The sequence below is a fragment of the Bubalus bubalis genome, chromosome 7, assembly GCF_019923935.1.
Source record: "Bubalus bubalis isolate 160015118507 breed Murrah chromosome 7, NDDB_SH_1, whole genome shotgun sequence".
Taxonomy (NCBI): domain Eukaryota; kingdom Metazoa; phylum Chordata; class Mammalia; order Artiodactyla; family Bovidae; genus Bubalus; species Bubalus bubalis.
The window spans coordinates 47,627,627-47,646,144 of NC_059163.1; the positions used below are offsets into that span (position 1 = coordinate 47,627,627).

General features: G+C 47.5%; 2 protein-coding genes across 4 annotated transcripts in view; both read right to left on the reverse strand.

Annotated features, from left to right (window-relative positions):
* PDGFRA (platelet derived growth factor receptor alpha) overlaps window positions 1-18,292 on the reverse strand; it is a 47,546-nt gene extending 29,254 nt beyond the window's left edge. The window contains exons 1-5 of one of the 3 annotated variants that reach the window (XM_006058308.4): window positions 18,098-18,292; window positions 8,755-8,815; window positions 6,950-7,267; window positions 2,796-3,056; window positions 1,316-1,446 (exon numbers count right to left, since the gene is read on the reverse strand). In XM_006058308.4, coding sequence (XP_006058370.1) covers window positions 1,316-1,446; window positions 2,796-3,056; window positions 6,950-7,267; window positions 8,755-8,803 — 759 coding nt within the window. In that variant the 5' untranslated portion in view covers window positions 8,804-8,815; window positions 18,098-18,292. Of the gene's footprint in view, window positions 1-1,315; window positions 1,447-2,795; window positions 3,057-6,949; window positions 7,268-8,754; window positions 8,816-14,487; window positions 14,693-16,932; window positions 17,514-18,097 lie in introns of those variants that run through there. The other 2 variants (XM_006058310.4, XM_006058309.4) reach the window with 2 other exon arrangements.
* Window positions 14,845-16,882, reverse strand: LOC123466005. Its single transcript, XM_045166333.1, has 2 exons — window positions 15,358-16,882; window positions 14,845-15,144 (listed from the first exon to the last, which is right to left on the reverse strand). Exon 1 carries the CDS (start codon window positions 16,616-16,618, stop codon window positions 15,989-15,991), a length of 630 nt encoding a protein of 209 aa, XP_045022268.1. The 5' UTR covers window positions 16,619-16,882; the 3' UTR covers window positions 14,845-15,144; window positions 15,358-15,988.
* Window positions 18,293-18,518: the final 226 nt, after the last annotated feature.

Consider the following 18,518-nt stretch of genomic DNA (forward strand, 5'->3'; position numbering starts at 1 on the left):
ATAGATGGTTTTTGCTCTCCATAAGAGCACTGCATTAAACACTGTTAAATGGTTTCTGCGTGGGACCATCACAGCCTTTTACACACAGTTCATACACACTTACCATGATAGGTTAGAATGAATGAGAACTGGACTTAACATACACACACCAATACATATAAAATAGGAAAACAACAAGGACCTACTATATAGCACAGGGAACTATACTCAATATTTTGTGATAATCTATAATAAAAAGAATCTGAAAAAGAATATATATATTTTATATATATTTGTATAACTGAATTACTTTGCTGTACACCTGAAACTAACACAACTTTGTAAATTAAATATACATCAATAATATAAAAAAAGAATGAATGAGACCCTATGTGTAAATTCCCAGGGACCAGAGATGACACAGTGGCTCCCCTTCCCCATCTCCACTCCTCCCTTCTTCTTCTTTCTGTGGATGGGCCAGCTTCCACCAGAGTGCTTGGGATTCAGCAAACATCACTAAATCTTTACTGAATGATTCAAGTTATGCCAGTTCACTGAAGGAAAGTTATGCATAGAAAAACCAGGCAGGGAATTCCCAGGCAGTCCAGTGGTTAGGAATCTGTGCTTCTACTGCCAGGGGCCTGGGTTTGATCCCTAGTGCAGCTGCGAGGTACAGTCAAAATAACAAACAAATGAATTTTTTTATAAAGGAGTTTCCCTGGTGGTCCAGTGGCTAAGACTCTGTGCTCCCAATGCAGGGGGCCCAGCTAGATACCACATGCTTCAAATAACAGTTTGCATGCCACAACTAAAAGATTAAGACCTGCTGCTGCTGCTGCTGCTAAGTCGCTTCAGTCGTGTCCGACTCTGGCTCATATTAAAACAAAGGCAAGACCAGGCAGGCAAGAAACAGAGTATCATGGGCGTCCACCAGGCAGGGAAGCAGGCAAATAACGTTACCCAATGCCTTAAAATTCAAAGGCATGGGAGGCAAGAAAAGGAGAATTCATGACTTTCAGCAATCAGAAACTTTTAAAATTCATTTGTGTTTTGCTTTGCTAATTTTTTGGTCATTATCTTGTAGCCATATAACCTGCCTATCTGATGAAAAAAGAGCACTCAGTGTGAAATCTCTATGCATTCTGAAGGACCTGGTTCAGCTATCATCATCTCAGACTCTCCCACTGCTCTAAGAACCACAATGTCCTCTTGTCAGAGTGTGTATCAGAGATGGAAAGCTAAGGTCAAGAGGTCAGTGTCTTGCCCCATGAGCGATAGGTCTTTGAAGCCCTACTGTGATCCACTCCCTGCCACCAGGGGCCTTGAGGGTACCTACCATTTGTCCAGGGTAAGTCCACTGAAAGTCAACCACCTCATTGTTAAAGACGGTGCAGGTGACCACAATCGATTCGCCTGCCTTATATACAGTCTTAGGAGATTCCATTTCCAGATCAAGTTTTGATGTTGCTATTTAAAAAAAGAACAAATACAAGAACCTAAATATCCAAAGTATAGTCAGGATCTTACAAGGTTTGAATTTTTAAAGAAGATTATGAAAAATAATTTGCAAACAACTTTGATCAAGATAAAATTTTGAAAATCTCAGAAGCCCTGATCTGCGTTGACATACATAATTTGGTATAAAGTACTCCATCCTAAAGGAGATCACTCCTGGGTGTTCATTGGAAGGACTGATGTTGAAGCTGAAACTCCAGTACTTTGGCTACCCGACTCGAAGAGTTGACTCATTGGAAAAGACCCTGATGCTGGGAAGGATTGGGGGCAGGAGGAGAAGGGGATGACAGAGGATGAGATGGCTGGATGGCATCACCGACTCGATGGACATGAGTTTGGGTAAACTCCGGGAGTTGGTGATGGACAGGGAGGCCTGGCATGCTGCAGTTCATGGGGTGGCAAAGAGTCGGACACGACTGAGTGGCTGAACTGAACTGAACTGAAAACACATTCACATATATACATATACACACATGCAAAACAATAACAATAGTAATAATAAATTCCAATTCGCCAGAAGACCACATTAGAATCCTCAAGCATTTGGGTGCATTATGACTGCAATCACTTTTATTGACAGATCAAGGCTTTACTGACTTCACTTTCCTAGCCACTAGCTCCTATCCCATCATTTATTTATTCTCCTCTTCTCTCCCATTCTGCTTCCCAGTTATTCTCAGCATTTCTCAACCTAGCATGGAGTCTGGCATAAAATAAGCCCTTCACAAGAGTTAAACGGTATACTCTCGCTAACACCATACTGCATGTAAGTGCTCTATAAATGTGTTGGCCCAAGCGTGGTTTATACATTCCCATTTGCATTAACCACTCACATCAAAGGGATGAAGTCGGCAGCTAACAGCTTTTCTCAAAATCACTTTTCTGAAGTTATTAAAATTAACCGAGAAGTCCAACCCCCACAGGTGTGTGTTTGTAGTTACGGCCTTTGTAGTCAGGAATGTGACTAAAACAGTAAGAGGCTTATGCAAGAAAAAAAAATTCCTTACAGTATACTGAAGTTGAAACTCGAAGATGAAGATGAAACACGAGATCGTACATGGATAGGAAAGATTTTGCCTTTAGTAATGCCAAGCTTCATATTATTACAGCCACAGAGATCAGCTTAACATTGTAGGTTCAAAGAGGGGTTAATCTACCTTTAGGAGGTTAATGCCAAGTCCCCATATCAGAATTTGGGGGTTCCATCACTAGGGACTAGGATTTTAAAAGAAAACTCTACATGTATTAGATGACTTTGCCTGTACCTCTTATTTAGAGAGGGTAAGACAGAGCACAAGTACCTGTGTAAGCATAAACATTGAATGGAATGGTCTGGAACTTCTTCCCTCTGACCGTGGCCTCACAGATATAGAGCCCGACACTGAAGGTTCCTTTAAAGCCTTGTCTGCTGTCATAGGAGGCAGGCACTACCCCCTCACTGCTAAGTAAGGTCACTGGAGTCTCAGGATCAGTCGTGCGGCATGGGATGATGACCGAATCTTCGTCCTCCACGATGACCAAGGAATCTGTCATTCCTAGAGGTACGAAGGCTACATCTGGATCTGACATTTGGGGAAAAAAATGAAAAACACATTAAGGATTAATTTCACCTTCACATATATATGCAGAAAAACAACTTCTTTGGCATTAGTCATATTAGGTATGAATTTTACCTTTACTCATAAATCCAGAAGTGTCACCCCACTGACATTTGTCATCCTAACAGCTAGAAGGTGATTTTTTAAAGTATGAACAATACCAAATTGCCCGTGCCTTCTTAAAAAATACTGAAAACAAATATAAATATTGTCAGAAATGGAGGTCAAAATTTAAACTACAAAACACAAAACAAAATGGATATTAAAATAATCAAGTCTGAAAAAAAATCAAGTCTGCTCAAAACATGAGAAAATACTCATAATTTTTGAATTATGAAATGCTTTTTACAATGCCTATGACCTATAGCTGTATTACTTGAACAGTAGTACAGAAATCTACTAAAAAAATAACCTCTCAAATAATAAATAAAATGTATAATTCCACAAATGTATAATAGCCTGAGAATTTTCTTTTCAAAAGAAAACCGGCTATTTAAACTACTTGGTAATAAGTACTGAGAGTTTCCAGCATCAGTTTCACAAAGGATACACAACTCTAGACAATTGCAAACAAAATCTCTAGCAATGCAGAGCCTGGCCAGATGATGTTTGTGCTGGGGCAAGGGAGAAATAGGAAAAATCTCTGGACAATCTTAGGCAGATCAAGACTCAGTTTAACAAACCCACCTTCCTACCACTGTCTTTAAAGCAGGGGAGCATTTATGTGAGAATGACAATGGGTGACATACTAAATATCTATCCCTTTTGAAACAATTTTTTTTCACTTGTTAGGAAAGAAAGTTGATACAGATGAGAATGGCAGAATAGAAGTGAAGAGGGTTTAGATCCATAGTTACAGAAGACAGGGAAAGGTGCCAATTTTAAACTTTTTTTTTTTGGCTGTTCCACGCAGGTAAGGGATTTAGTTCCCTGACCAAGGATCAAACCCAGGCTCCCAGAAGTCGAAGCTCCCAGTATTAACCAAGAGACCTCCAGGAAAGTCCCAAGGAGCCAATTTTCAAAACTTGAAAAAGCAGAAAGGTAGGAAGATATACTTCTGAAACTCCCTTACTCAATGTCCGCTAAAACAACACAGATGGCAAAAGCTATAAATGGTTTGCATGCTTGTTTATTGAAGCCAAGTACTCTAGTTTGGGGGCTTCCCATGTGACTCAGCAGTAAAGAATCTGCCTGCCAATGCAGGAGATGTGGGTTCGATCCCTGGGTCGGGAAGATTCCCCTGGAGAAGGAAATGGCAACGCACTCCAGTATTCTTTCCTGGAAAATCCCATGGACAGAGCCTGGTGGGCTACTGTCCATAGGGCCGCAAAAGAGATACAACTTAGCGATTAAATAAGACAAGACCAAAATTCTAATTGTATTCCCCTTTGATTCAACTATCTGTATACTAAAATTGCCATGACTTGAATTTGTTTTTAGAGTTCCAAATTCCTGAACTCTATTAGCAAAGATTCCAAGAAACAAAGCCACAAAATAACTTCAGGTTAAAATATACAGTTTGATCTGTAACACATCAGCCAGAGTTTCCTTTAAAGTTCAAGTCTTCCCTACCATCAAGTACTACTTATGCAATGCAAGATCCAGGTTCTGTCCCTGGGTTGGGAAGATCCTGTGGAGAAGGGAATGGCAACCCACTCCAGTATTCTTGCCTGGAGAATTCCATGGACAGAGGAGGCTGACAGGCTACAGTCCATGGGGTCGCAAAGAGTCGGACACAACTGAGCGACTTTCACTTTTCACAGATACAGACACAGGTACAGAGATAAACATAGATCATTACAAAGGAATGCCCAGAGAATGCTAGGTGGGTGGTAAAGCAAATGAGATGCATGAGCTTGCATCTCAAGCTCATGGCTAAGTCTAGTTGATTAGGGTGGCTGCTGCCAGAAAGCACCACACATTCTGCCTGACTCTGAAATCCATCCCAACCTTAAGCCGTGCCCTCCAGAGATGTTTCCAGACAAAGACTGTGTGGAACCGGGTCTCCCTAGACTGAAGGACTCCCAGACCTTCTTTACACAGAGGTCTAGGACTCATCTACCCCACCTTCCTTCCTTCTCTCCTTCACTCAGGGTCACGCTTGCACCGCAGGCAGAGAACTCTCCCAGCCTCTGCCGGATCCCTCCTCATTTTCTCTCATAACCAGTGAACCAGTGAAGTTGCTCAGTCGTGTCCAACTCTTTGCAACCTCATGGACAGTAGCCTTCCAGGCTCCTCCATCCATGGAATTTTCCAGGCCAGAGTACTGGAGTGGGTTGCCATTTCCTTCTCCAGGGGATCTTCCCAACTCAGGGATCGAACCCAGGTCTCCCATGCTTTACCATTTGAGCCACCAGGGAAGCCCTTCTCTCATAAGCCTCTCCTTTAATATATCCCTTGCATATTTAACTCCACCTTACTCCTATGCTGGTATTTGCTTCTTGGAGGACAAAACACAACACTGACCAAAATTTTTATTAGAAAGAAAAAAAATCCATTCCAACTCATCAAGGTTAAATACAGGCACACCTTGGTTTACTACACTTTGCTATATTGTGCTTCACGGATACTGGATTTTTCACAAATTCAAAGTTTGTGAATGCTGCATCAAGAAAATCTATAGGTGCCATTTTCCCAACAGCATTTGCTCACTCTGTGTCAAATATGGGTAAATCTTGTAATACTGCAAATGTTTTCATTATCATTACATTTGTTACAGTGATCTGTGATTGGTGATCTCTGATGCTGCTGCTGCTGCTAAGTCGCTTCAGTCGTGTTCGACTCTGTGTGACCCCATAGACGGAAGCCCACCAGGCTCCCCCATCCCTGGGATTCTCCAGGCAAGAACACTGGAGTGGGTTGCCATTTCCTTCTCCCATGCAGGAAAGTGAAAAGTGAAAGGGAAGTCGCTCAGTCGTGTCCGACTCGTAGCGACCCCATGGACTGCAGCCTACCAGGCTCCTCCATCCATGGGATTTTCCAGGCAAGAGTACTGGAGTGGGGTGCCATTGCCTTCCCTGTCTCTGATGCTACTACTGTAAAAAGATTACAACTCACTGAAGGCTCAGATGACGGTTAGTATTTTCAGCAATAAAATATTTTAAAATTAAGGTATGTACATTGCTTTTTAAGACATAATGCTATTGCACACTTAACAGGCTACAATGTGGGACTTCTCTGGTGGCCCAGTGGTTAAGTCTCTATGTTCCCAATCCAGGAGGCACAGGTTTGATCCCTTGGTCAGGGAACTAAGATCCTGCATGCCACATGACATGGCCAAAAAAAAAAAAAAAGGCTACAGAAGTGTAAACATCCAATGCACTAGAAAACCAAAAATAAAAATAAAAATTTGTATGACTCAATTTATTGCAATATTCACTTTATGTTGGGAGTCGAGAACGAAACCCACAGTCTCTCCGAGGCGTGCCTGTATATGTTTTCTTTAATTTGAAAAATATCATGGTTATTTGGAAGCCATTATAATGAACTCTAAGCCACTCCAAGATAAGGCCTATCTAACTAGTTTTTGTGTCCCCAACACTTAGCAGTGCCTGATACCCAGTACATGCAAATAAGAGATAAAAATGAATAGAAATGAGTCCATTTCAGATTTTCCTCACAATGCCAATAAAAGATGCCACAATGAAATGGTTTTCAAAACTTAATACAGTTCTAAAATGTTAACAATGAATATTTCTGGATGATCACAGGACAAATGATCTTGATTTAAGCTTGTGTGTTTGTAGTTTTCAAATTTTCTCTGATAAATATTTATTATTTTTATACTTCTAAAAACTTTCATACAATTAACAGGCAAGACAGGACAAGCCTGGTCCGGGGGGACCCAGGCAACTCACCTGGCACGTAGATGTAAATGTGTCTGCCCTCGATCTCGTTCTCGTCCATCTGCGTGTGGTTGTAATAGCAAGTGTACAGCCCAGTGTGGGCCGCCGAGGCGCTGACCACTTCCAGTACTGTCACAAAAAGGCCACTGTTGTTCTCCTCGTTTCTGATTTCCACGTCGGGGTACTCTTCTTCAGACATGGGGTACTGCCAGCTCACTTCACTCTCCCCAAGGCATCTCAGAGAAAAGGATGAATTCAGCTGCACAACCCTCTCATTCTCATTGGGCAGGATGGAGGGTAATGAAAGCTGGCAGAGGATTAGGCTCGGCCCTGTAAAAGGAAACACGCTCTGAACAGGATGCAGCCCGAAAGGACGGTCTCACCCAGAGCAGCTTCTGTGAACAATGACCATTTCTACGCAAAAATTCGTTAGCCTGGATACCCATGAAAGGCCCCCCATTATGAACAGCACCGCATCTGCTGAGAGCAGCAAACGCTCCAAAAGCCTCAATAGCCCTGTCCAGCCCTGCTGGGCTCACCCCTCCAAACACTCCAATGGACAGAGGACTTCTCACTCCAGTTCCGTATCTTAGACTCTTATGTGGGACCACGAAATACCACAAGATGGCATAAGCTCAAGCTCATATGGGCTCTTTACTGTCTGCCTTCCCTATGGACAGAGGAACGGGCTGAACAAAGCACAAGGCAGCTTTGTGCTCAAGAAGCATGCATCTTCCATTTCTCACAATACTCTGGCATGCCTCCTCTCTAATGACTTCCAGAAACCAAAGTAGGAGGATGTGGATTTCAATTCAAAAAGAATAAGTCAAGCCCAAGAGTGAAAACTCTTGAGTTCATCTTAGAACCTAAAATGTCAGTTTAGCTTCCCCTGTCTATAAAACTGGTAGAAGAGATATTATGGCTAAATTATGCACTCAAGATCGCTAATCCCCTTCTAAGCCTGGTGCGGGAATTCACCTAACTTAAGTATGTGTCCACTCTGACTTGTTGGTCAGCTTGTTAAGAGGGATGTGGAAAGTGCACCTGAGTCCCTATTGTCCTGCAGGTGAGGAATACAGAGCGGACTTCAGAACTCCTAAATCACTGATCATGCTCAATGTTGCCATATCCATCCAGGTGAGACCTAAAGAGACTAATAGGCTTAAGTTAACTCCTCAGACTAGAAAAACACTGGTGTCATGGTGAACATCTGCAATTCATGATTATCTGGATGAAAACTAAGAAAGTCCAATAAATATTTCAACACATCATGGCCCCGCTGGCATCCTCCTGGTGGAAAAGTTAGTAAGCTTCCCCAAGCGTGAGATAGTGAGTAATTCAGTTTCAAGGCCAAAGGTGACTCAAAGATTTTGCAGCAATTAAAGCATCTTCCATTTAAGGCAGGTGTAACTTAAGACAGGTATGATTTCCTGGATGAAAATTTCCTCTCTTTGTTTCCTTTGAGCATTCTTGAATTTATTTCTCTGACCCACCTCTCCTGGAAACCCATGACCCAGGAAACGGAAGAGGGTGGCAGGCAAATTTAAACTATTATTCCTAACAGCGTGTCAATGCCATGATGACACAGACTGAAATTGCCACCAGAGAACATTCTTTTTGGCATTAGCGCAACACAGCAAGGGGAACTGAATGTGTGTAGTCCTTCTAGATAACATCTTGTTTCTCTTTACTCTTTTGGACTGTTTGCAGGAATATAGGCAATACACCCCCAGAGCACAGAACTTAGTGGGGGGGGGGGGGGGGGGGGTGGGGATTGCCCCTACGACAACAAACTCAGAGAGGCTTGAGATCCATACCTGTGAAGAGACAGCCTAAGACCAGGAGTGCCCAATGGGAAGTCCCCATAGTTCTGGAAAACTGAAAAAGTCAAACAGAAACAATGTTAGTTAATAAAACAACTAGTCATGAGCCTAGTTCTCTTTGTGCTTTGTGCTATGGAAAATGTTAACGACATCATTTCAGTCAACAACATCCTGGTTAAAGTAAGATTCACAGTTAAAACAGTAAAATGCCTAAGAAGCAGGAGTTAGATAGCCTTGTGTGGGCCCAAGACCATGACAGGAGCCAGCTGAAGTCGAAACCCTTTTTGATTGCCTGCAGCTTTCAAATTCCAAAACGTCTCGCTTTATTGTCTTGGAATATGTCCAAAAGTACAGAAGAACGGTTCCTCTTAAACCATTTAAATTGATTGCGAAAAACAAATAAACATGTGTATTTACTCAACTTCTAAACTTGAGCTGTTTTCACTCAAAATGGGTTGTCATTTGCTTTGTGCTTTGCTAACAGAAAGTACGCGGTCGCATCCTCAGCAACCTTTGGAAAAGATGCTTGGACTGCCAACGAATGTCTTAATACTTAAGAGCCATTCTGTACAGAGGGTACCAGAAGCTGCACTCACCCAGTGTCACTTAGAGGATATCATACGCCAATCTGTAGGCTCAGGCCTGGGGCCCCAGTCCAAGCTCTCCCAGGACCTGCTACACTTAGAGTCAGGCTAAACGAGGCACAGAAAGCCTAGGACACAGGCATGGAAGGTGAAGCAGTAAAGGAAGTGAAGAAGTGAGAGGAAATGAGAGAGAAAAGTGTGGCTAAATTCCTGTTTCAGGGATACAGTAAAGCACAGGATAAAATTTGGACGATTCATCACACAGGTCCTTGTACCTTCAGAAAGCAAGTTCTCCACTCTGATCTCCTGCAGCAAATTCTGGGGAACAGAAGAGCAGTGGAGAGAGAGATTGAAACCAAATGTCCCTAAGACACAAACAGGGAAAAGCAGTGGGCAAGAAAGAGAGGATAAGGAAAAGTAAGGGAGGGAAAAATGAAGAGGGACCCATGCTGTCCTGAAGTAAAACCATGGAAGTCTATTCTGGTCCACCTTCTGAGAAGGTCCCTTTATCCTTTTCTTTCCACGTACACCTCACACATTTTATCATCTCCCCCTTCACTTCCCACACGAAGTAACTGAGAAAATGATCTTCCTGAGGTCCACCCGAAGGAGCCTGCAGGGGTTGGGGCCATTGAGCACCCAAGTTTCAAATAAAGAAGCTCCACTGAGAGTCATGGGCAGTGGCACAAGCTACAAGATGATCCTTAAAAAGATCACCCAGGCCTGGGCTTGGGATACCCTGGGTCCCTGAGTTGCTCAAAACCCCAATTCACGCAATGGAGCGAGTTCATGGCACTTAATTTGTTCCATAACCGACTTTGGAAACTAAGATGTGTGTGTGTGATTCCTGAGTAAACTGTCTAAAAAACAGAAGAATACAGTCAATGTATGCCTGTGTTTAGCCCTTGTTTCCTCCTCCTTTTTTTTTTTTTCGGTTGCAGAGGATCCAGTAGATAACAGCCTAGTAGTTTTGGGTAGAGCCTGATCATTTATTTTCGCTTGAATCTGGGAACTGGCCTACCTACAGACATCAGATTTCTGCCTCATTCAAGTCTACCAGTTAAATGGAGGAGGAAGAAAGGGGAAAGATGGAATGCTGATAATGGGGAGGGAGAAGTTAGACAGGAAAAAAATGATGATAATTCTGATTTCTCCAAAGCAGAACAAGAAACCAATATTTGCTCAAAGTGGTCATGTGTATGCCATGCTTGTTAACAATAACCCTTTGAAATATCTGATGTTTTAAAGTGCCACTTGAGGCTCAGAGAGGCTTAGCAAATGACCCAATATCACACAGCTGGTAGTAAAGCCAGGATTCTAATACCAAGTCTGTGTAATGCAAAAACCACGCTCTCTCCAAGCCACCATATGGTCTCTCTCAAGGAAAGGTCAGTATTTCAGCCTTGTGGGCTTCCCCCACCCTCAACTATTTCCTCATGCAAATTGGGGCCCTGCTTTCCTCCTCTGCTCACTGCCACAGCGAGAGAAGCACAAGGCGCTCTGAACCCGAGAGCAATCTGCACAATGCTGGCTGGATGACAGTCTCCAAGGATCCTGGCATGTGCTGGAGGTTCAGGGTTTCCTCACTGCTGCAATGACGGGCACAGGGTCCCCAGAGCCAGGCTGGCCAACCTGATTTACCACATGGCCTGTGTGTTTGTACATATAAATATCAGCCTCCCACTGATAATCCACTTAACGAACTTCAAAGGAGCCCTCCACAGCCAGCTTGGGTTTTATCACATTTATATGCTGCATTTCTCTAGTGAGGCTTGCCAATGATGCACTTTTAAAGCATTCCCAAGCTTGACAGAGGGGCTCGCTGCTTTTACAGGGCAAGCTCTGAAGGGCATTTTGCCCTGGCCAGGCCCCACCAGACTTCCTTCTGTGCATCCAGATATGGGGGACCCAATGCCAGAGAGGATTACTTACTGACATACCAAGTGGGCAATGAAAACAGGACCTCCGAGCAAGCGATAATGGTGCAAATACTGAAAATCAACATGTGTTTGCTCACCATTTCAAACTCCCATCTCTGATAAGAGTGGTTCCCCGGCTAGAAACCCAGGCGTAGTTGTGAAGTTTCATGTCATTACTCATCTGTGACTCAGACAATTTACTCGTGAATAACTGCAGACTGTGAGCCCTACAGGGAGGTGATGGAAAACAACTGGAAAGAACGGAGCTTTCCCTGCCTCTTGGCCCTGGAATGAGAATCTCTAGGAGTGGTATTGCTATTTCCACTGCTTTTCTACTCTGGGAATAAATGCTCCTCCAGAATCAATAACCCCTATCCCAGCGCTCATCCAAAAGTCAGACGTGCAAATATAATTGAGGTTGCAGATTCAGAGAAACATGGCATGCTATGAGTCAGCAAGAATAAATCACTTTGCAAGGTGGAATGATGGATTTCCTCCAAAAAAATTTAATCATAATCATTTCTCTCATGCCAACTGTATGTTGGACTTCTGTCACAATCCTCTATAATCACAGCTCATTGCCACTGGTTAGAGAAACAATCGGAGAAAAAAAGGTCTCTGCTGTGTTCACTCTGAGGCAAGTAACTGTGGCCTCACCTTCTACCCCTCATTCTCATTTGTTTCTTCTCTCAATAGATGCTGATATGATAGAAATGGCATTGGACTAGGCTCTGACCCCACATCTGACACCCAGTCTAACTTCTCTGAACCTCAGTCTCTCTCTGTAAATCAGCACTAAGAATACCTCATTTGCTGGCTTGCCTTAATGCATTATTATAAAGACTAAATTCCACACAGTTTAATTAAAAGGGCTACAGAAACTGCAGCTGTTGGTTTTCATGCTGCCTCTTTTTCTGTAGGTTCCAAAGATGTCTTAGCCAAGAGGGACATCAGAGTGGCTACTTCAACATCTACTTACTGAGAGTCAGGAGCCAGAGGCCACTTGACTGGCCCTGAACCACCAATGTTAGCGGAGAACTGGGTCTGAACTCTGATACAGGGAAGCCTGATGTAGCTATCAAGACTGTTCCTAGCTGAACCAATATACATATACAGTCATGTAAACAGAGAAAAAAAATCTGTTTGCAGCCACTATTCTTTCTCTTTAACACACTGCCATGCCCATCCCTGCAAACAGAAGTGAAGAGCCATTAACTATGACTCTACAATCAAAACCAACATGCTAAGCTAGAGAGTAAACAGACGGCAAGCAACGCAAGGGCACTATTTCCAGAAGAGAGAGCATGGCATTCTTCTCACAAACCCAGAGGGCTGGCTTCCAGATCACCAACTGCTCAATGCAGCCCGCTGCAGAGCCGCTGAATATTGAATTTCACCCCACCCTGGCATGATTAGAGGCCACTGAAGACTCTCTCACAGTCCCAAAAGCCACTGACGACTTCAAGATTCAGATTTCCGAGGTTCAGTTAATTTCAGCTCTCCTTAGTTAATTCTAACTGTGAAAATTACATGTGCTGTTTTTCTTCCCTGTGACAAACACTCCTGTGACTTCAGTCCAGGCAGTCCAAATGCTGGTTCACCCTGGTGGCAACTTGAGCGAGGGAGTGTTTACTGGGATCTGCACCTCACCAGAACCTGTTTTGTTGTTTTTATCTTCTTGAGTTCCATTAGACATTCCAGTGCTGGGTGGGAGCTGGAGTATTTTTACATGGGAACATTTTATGGGACAATCTGAGCTCATAAACTTTTCTGCTCCCCTGTACCAGATATTTAACCAGGGGAGTCTAAAATGTCACTTCCTGTTGATTGTCACCAAGCTGGTGTGACACCCAATGGGACAACCTTAGGTGCAGCAGCTTGTACTACACTTGAGGCTCACCAAATCCCCAACATTAGGGCTTCACTGTAAAAGGAAACGCAAAAACTGGCCTATCTTCTTCGCAGGTCTGCTCTGATAACCCGATGTGGTGGGCTTATTAGGTAAATACAAAGGATTAACAACTATGGCGAAAGACTACCCCCAAAAGTCCATAAAACAAGGGTTGTCAGTCCAGTGATTCTTGTAGCTTCACAGAAAACGAAAACTTGGTCCTACTGGACAGAAAAATGCGTCTTGCAGATGCCACGACTTGCTTAAAATCTCCGCGAAGCCGATGCCAGCAAAGGATCGTTGCAGTTCTCAAATAAAACCAGCAGGTGGCAGTATTGGTCCAAGAGAAGGCAGTCCTCGGGTTTCGCGGGGACGTAGATGCTGCTATAAGTCCTGTGTTAACATATCTCAAATCTTCCAATCTCCTACTTTACTAGGTTGCACGTTTAGGTTTCGTGGTGTCCTCTGTTCAAAGCCCGTAGAATAGAAGCAGGGCAATTGCCGGTGAAAAGGTTTAACATTCCGCTAGGCCCCAAGAGAATTCGCCAGACATCATCACCAGCACCGTCAGCATCATCCTTGCCCGCGGGTCGTCCGGGGCGACTGAGCTTCGGGAGCCAGGAAAATGGCGCTGCCATTCCAGGTCGCAAAAGTTTGGAAGGTTCAGCAGGAAAAGCCACTCGGGAGTAGCTCGAGTGGTTCAGGGTTTTGTTTAGCCAATGTTCTCCCCATCTCGCAGTCTCCACCCGTTGAGGAGAGACAGACCACCTGGGCCGCGCGCTGGGTGGGGTCCCCGACGCCGCGGCCGGGCGCAAGCTGTCGGGTCTGTTCGCAAGCCACTGTCACCGCCTCGTAAACCCCGTGGCGGGGGCCGCGACGGCCACGCAGCCTGGGAATTGCGGGCTGATTGGAAACGACTGTTCCCGTTGCATAATAACGCGGGGTCATAAAACAAACAGCAACAGGCCGCCTGCGCGGCAGAAGGACTTTCGAAGGGCCAGAAAACAAAAGTCGCCCCATCCCTCCAAAGGAGTGCCCAGGACCCTATATCCTCCGCTTCGCCCACATTTCACTACTATGACACCCCCACCCTTATCACCAAACCCAGGAACCTCCGCCCCTCTCGCACACCCAGCGCCTCCAGGGCAGACAAAGTGCCTGCAAGGCGTCACTTTGAGGCTCCAGGAGTGGGTAAGGTGACCGAGGTTAGTCGAGTCCTGGGTCCCAGCGCTGCGCTCCGACCCCGCCGCGGCGCCGACCTCCCGAAGCTGGCGGGGAGCCGGACGGCGCGCCGGACACCCGCTAGAGGGCGCGGCAACCGCGCGAATCTTACCCGGCTCACTCCTCGCTCCCGCCGGTCGCTCTGGCTCCGGGTCCCCGACAGCGCAGCGGGGACCGCGCCTCGCCCACCTTCGCAGGGGAGGATCTGCGCTGGCACGGTCCGGCCCCACCACGCCCCCACAAACCCCGAGCTGGCTGCGGTCCACGCCCTCGGCTGCTCAGTCACCTTGAGGCTGGGGACAACGACCGCCCGCTCCCGGGTTTAGCGTCCTCATCCGCCGCACTCCTAGCTTAGAGCTGCGGCGGCCGCTGCGCCCTAGACTCGACGCTCGGCGTTTGCATTGTTTTCGACTGAGACCTGAGACGGGGGCCGGACGGGGTGGAGGGAGAAGGATCGAGGGGTTTAGGGTTACAGTCGCACGCCAGCGCCTCCTATGGGCCTGAAAGCGCCACGGCCGCGGCCAGCTGCGCGGAGAAGTCTGCTTGGAGCTGAGGCTGCGCTCCCTCCGCTGTAGAGAACCCAGCCTCACCCACTGCGTCTCCCTCGCCCGACGCTCGCTTTGCCCGGGTTGCCCTGTGCACACACGCTCCGCCTGCGCCTCTCGCTTCTCTTTCGCGGGGAAGGGGTAGACTGCAATAGGTGGGGAATTCCGAGGTCCTCTATCCCTTTCAATCTATATTTCCAACGGATCCCTGGTTCACTGTTCAGCTGAAAACAAAAGGAAAATGCCACTGATCCATTTCAGCAAAATACAAGCACCAGCAGAGCCCTAGAGCACTGTGGGGAAAAGCAATCTGCCCCAGCTCTGCATCCTGCAGAAAGGAAGATCGCAAGACCTTTCCCCTCGCCCCTCGTACCCCGACGGCTGATGCTGCGCGCCGACCCTATTAGACTAGAGGCCAGGGAGATTGAGAGCCGCACCTTTCGGCCACTAAGCAGGCTTTTAGCTTTCCTCCTAGAATTGCCACTTCTCCACCAACAACATGTAACAGTCGCGGCTCCCTGGAGGCCAGAGGGAGTCCCACCCACCGGGGTCTGCAGGAAGGCGCCGGCCACCACGTCCCCAGGACGCGTCTCGGCACTGCGCGCCGCCCACGGCCGGTCCCCAGGAGGCACAAAACCGGCCCGCCTCGGCGCCAGACGCGTTTGCAGCTGGAAAGCCTGGCCCCGATGCCCCTCCCCCTACACCCCTCCCCAGTCCGCGCCCTGGGAGGAAAGCGGACCTGGGGCCGGCACCCGGGACTCCGCTTCGAGCCCCTCTCGGTCTAAAGACTGGAGCTTCCCGGTGCCTTCTTCCACCTCGTCTTTCTGTCTTCCACCCGCCACGACCCGTCGCTTTGGAGTCCAGCTACACTTGGTCAAACCCAAAGTAAGACTGTTCAAGAGCCCGCAGCAGGGACTCACAAGGGTGTCAGTGAGCCTGTTGGGGAGTGGAGTAAGGGCCCCTTTTCCCGAGAGGATTGTGAAGAGGAGAAAACCAACAGAGAAGAAAAAGGAAAGGAAAAAAGAGAGAAGGAAAAGAGCAAAGCAGCAGCATCAGGGCCCGGTTGGGTCAGATGGAGGTGGGGCTGGGGGTGGGAGGGAATGTTAGAACCAGAGCCAGCGCGTCACCGAATGAGGTGCGCACGTCCGGGGAGCCCCTTCCTCCCCTCCAGGGGTCCCCAGGCTCGCCGGTCTCTGGGGTGTTAGTCTGGTGAGCTGGGCAGCTGATTGTCGCGCCCCGTTTGCCCCGGATGTCTCTCCCAGCTCTAAAAAGCTGCCTAGTTCTGTTCGAGAGCGACAGTGCGGAGGCGAGTCGGTCCAAAACGTTGAGCAATTCGGTTGAGGAGCCAAAAAGCCATTTCCCACACAGCGCAGCCCGGGGCTTTTCTAGGCGGCCGGGCCGGGCGCGGGGCAGTCCGGACCTGATAAGGGTCATTCGCGCTCCCTCTCCATCCTCCGTTTGTCTCTCACCCTTGGAGATGGAGTAAGTGGCAAGTTCTAAGCACTCTTTCTGCACGTCCTGGGGTCCTAGCAGAGCTTGGGGGAACAAAGTGTGGGGAGGGCTCTCTGGCTGCGGGAGAGACAAGGCTGAGACGCTTGGCCAGGCTACTTCACACCTGGCCAGGAGGCCGAGGTTCCTGGTCCCTTTAGGCAGCGGTCGAGCCACACTCCCTCTCGCTCTGAGCTGACAGAGACCCATTCCGAACTGAACCGCTGATCCCAGTCGTTTCCGAGCCAAGGGGAAGCTGCCCGCTCCCTTGGCGCTGTCTGGAGAAGTTCATCTCAGGTATAAAAGCCTATTTCCATGGGGATAGACGATGGAAGAAGGTGGGGCGCGAGGAGACCCCTCCGGGGCGAACAGAGGCTGGCACAGGGAGTGAAATAGATACAGGGACACTGGAGAGGGTGAAGCAGCGCTGGGCCAGTGCAGGAGGCGAGTGCCCCGCACCCCCTTGCGGAAAGGGCCCCGAGGCAAGTAGTGAGGGCGGTTCGCCTCCCATATATCTGTCTTACCTGGGAACCAAGTTTCTCCGTTCCGAGTTGTCCCTAACTTCCCCCACAATAAGTTCTCAACTTTTTTTCTTTGGCGACCTTCCTTCTTTCCTTCCTGCGGCCGGGACTGGGAGCAGCAGAGCTCCGGGCTTGCAAAAACGGTTCCACCAAGTAAGGGGCTGCGCAGATTGCTGGGGGTGGAGACCACCGCGCACAATGAGGGCCCCTTGGAGCGCAGTTCGAAATTCCTCAAATCCCAGTTGCTGGAATGCGAGGCGACGACGACTTCTTCACTCGGGGCCAAATGTGTTTGTCATTACTCCATAGACCGCCTGCCTGCCCGCCAGCCCGCGCCGCCGTCGCCCCCGCGCTACAGCGCGCAACCCGAGCGCGCTGCGGGGCTGGCGCCCTCTCTCCCTCGCAGTTCACTGATTCCCACAAACCACTGATCACCAAACCTTCGCCCAAATCGGCGCCCCCTCCGCTCGTCTCATAGCCGCCACGGTTGTACTGAGTCTGGCCCTTACCGGGCGCAGCACCGTCCAGTAATTACGCGTCCTGGGTCGGCGCCATGTGCACCCGGTGGGCACCCCAGGTCCGGCCCTCTCCAGCCGAGCCCTTCACGCCTCCCCTCCCCTCAACCCCTTCCGCTCCCCACTCCGCGCTTGTCTCTCCCCACCTCCCTAGGTCCACCAGTCGCGCTCCACACCGCCGGCTACAGTGCTGTCCCGCCAAACCGCGGGCGAGGAATGAAAATACTCATTAAAAACCTGTAGCCTTCCAGGACTCCATGCCAAGAAGAGGGCAAACACCTCTGCCCCCACTCCCAACACTGCTTGGTGCTCGTCCCAGTATACAGGAATATCACCCCCAACCCCCAAAAGAAACCTCAAAAATGTAAGCCTCAACAATTTCTTTGGAAGGCCATAGAGTTGTTAGAAAAATACTGCTTTTAAAAATAGGTCTGGAAAATGTGTTTTTTTAAACCCCTAGACTTTCGAACTCTATGGTTATCTTCCCTCCAAGTGAAGTTTATTCAAAATAAATTACTCTCTGGACATACAACTAGAATTCGACTCCAATTTTTTTTTCATCGCCCAAAGTTTGAAGTTACTTCACTTCTAGCCCAAAGAGCCTGATTAGGGATTTCTTTTAGAAACAAAAAATCCTTTTTCTCCTCCCTTACCTTCTCCTCCAATGTCAATTCGCAATGAAAATCCTACATGAGGAGGAAAAAGTGTGTCCACGGCCTGCAGCCCTCTCCTGCAGTCCCCTCCTCTGTTTCTCTCCCTCTAGCTCCAACTGTAATGGGCTCAAAAACCGCGTTTTGTAATTGATTCAATGTTATAGTCCATCCTTCTAAAACTAATCATTTGCTCTAAGTAAATAGCTGTCAGGAAATGAAGCCCCCCCCTCCCCTTGGCCTCTTCAAAATAAGAGTTTCCCTCGAACTCCGTGCGCTCTGAATCTTCCAGCCTCCAGATTGCGCCTTCGCTTTTCGCTCTTACGCAATCAGGGGGTCCAGCCCCAACCCCCAGACTGCGACAACAACTGGGGGGCGGAGAGAAGCCGACCAGATGGGGTGGGGGGGAGGGGGAGGTGTTGAT

Excerpts from the sequence above, each read along its gene's own strand:
- LOC123466005 (XM_045166333.1), bottom strand. The coding sequence starts at position 16,618 with ATGGGTCTCTGTCAGCTCAGAGCGAGAGGGAGTGTGGCTCGACCGCTG.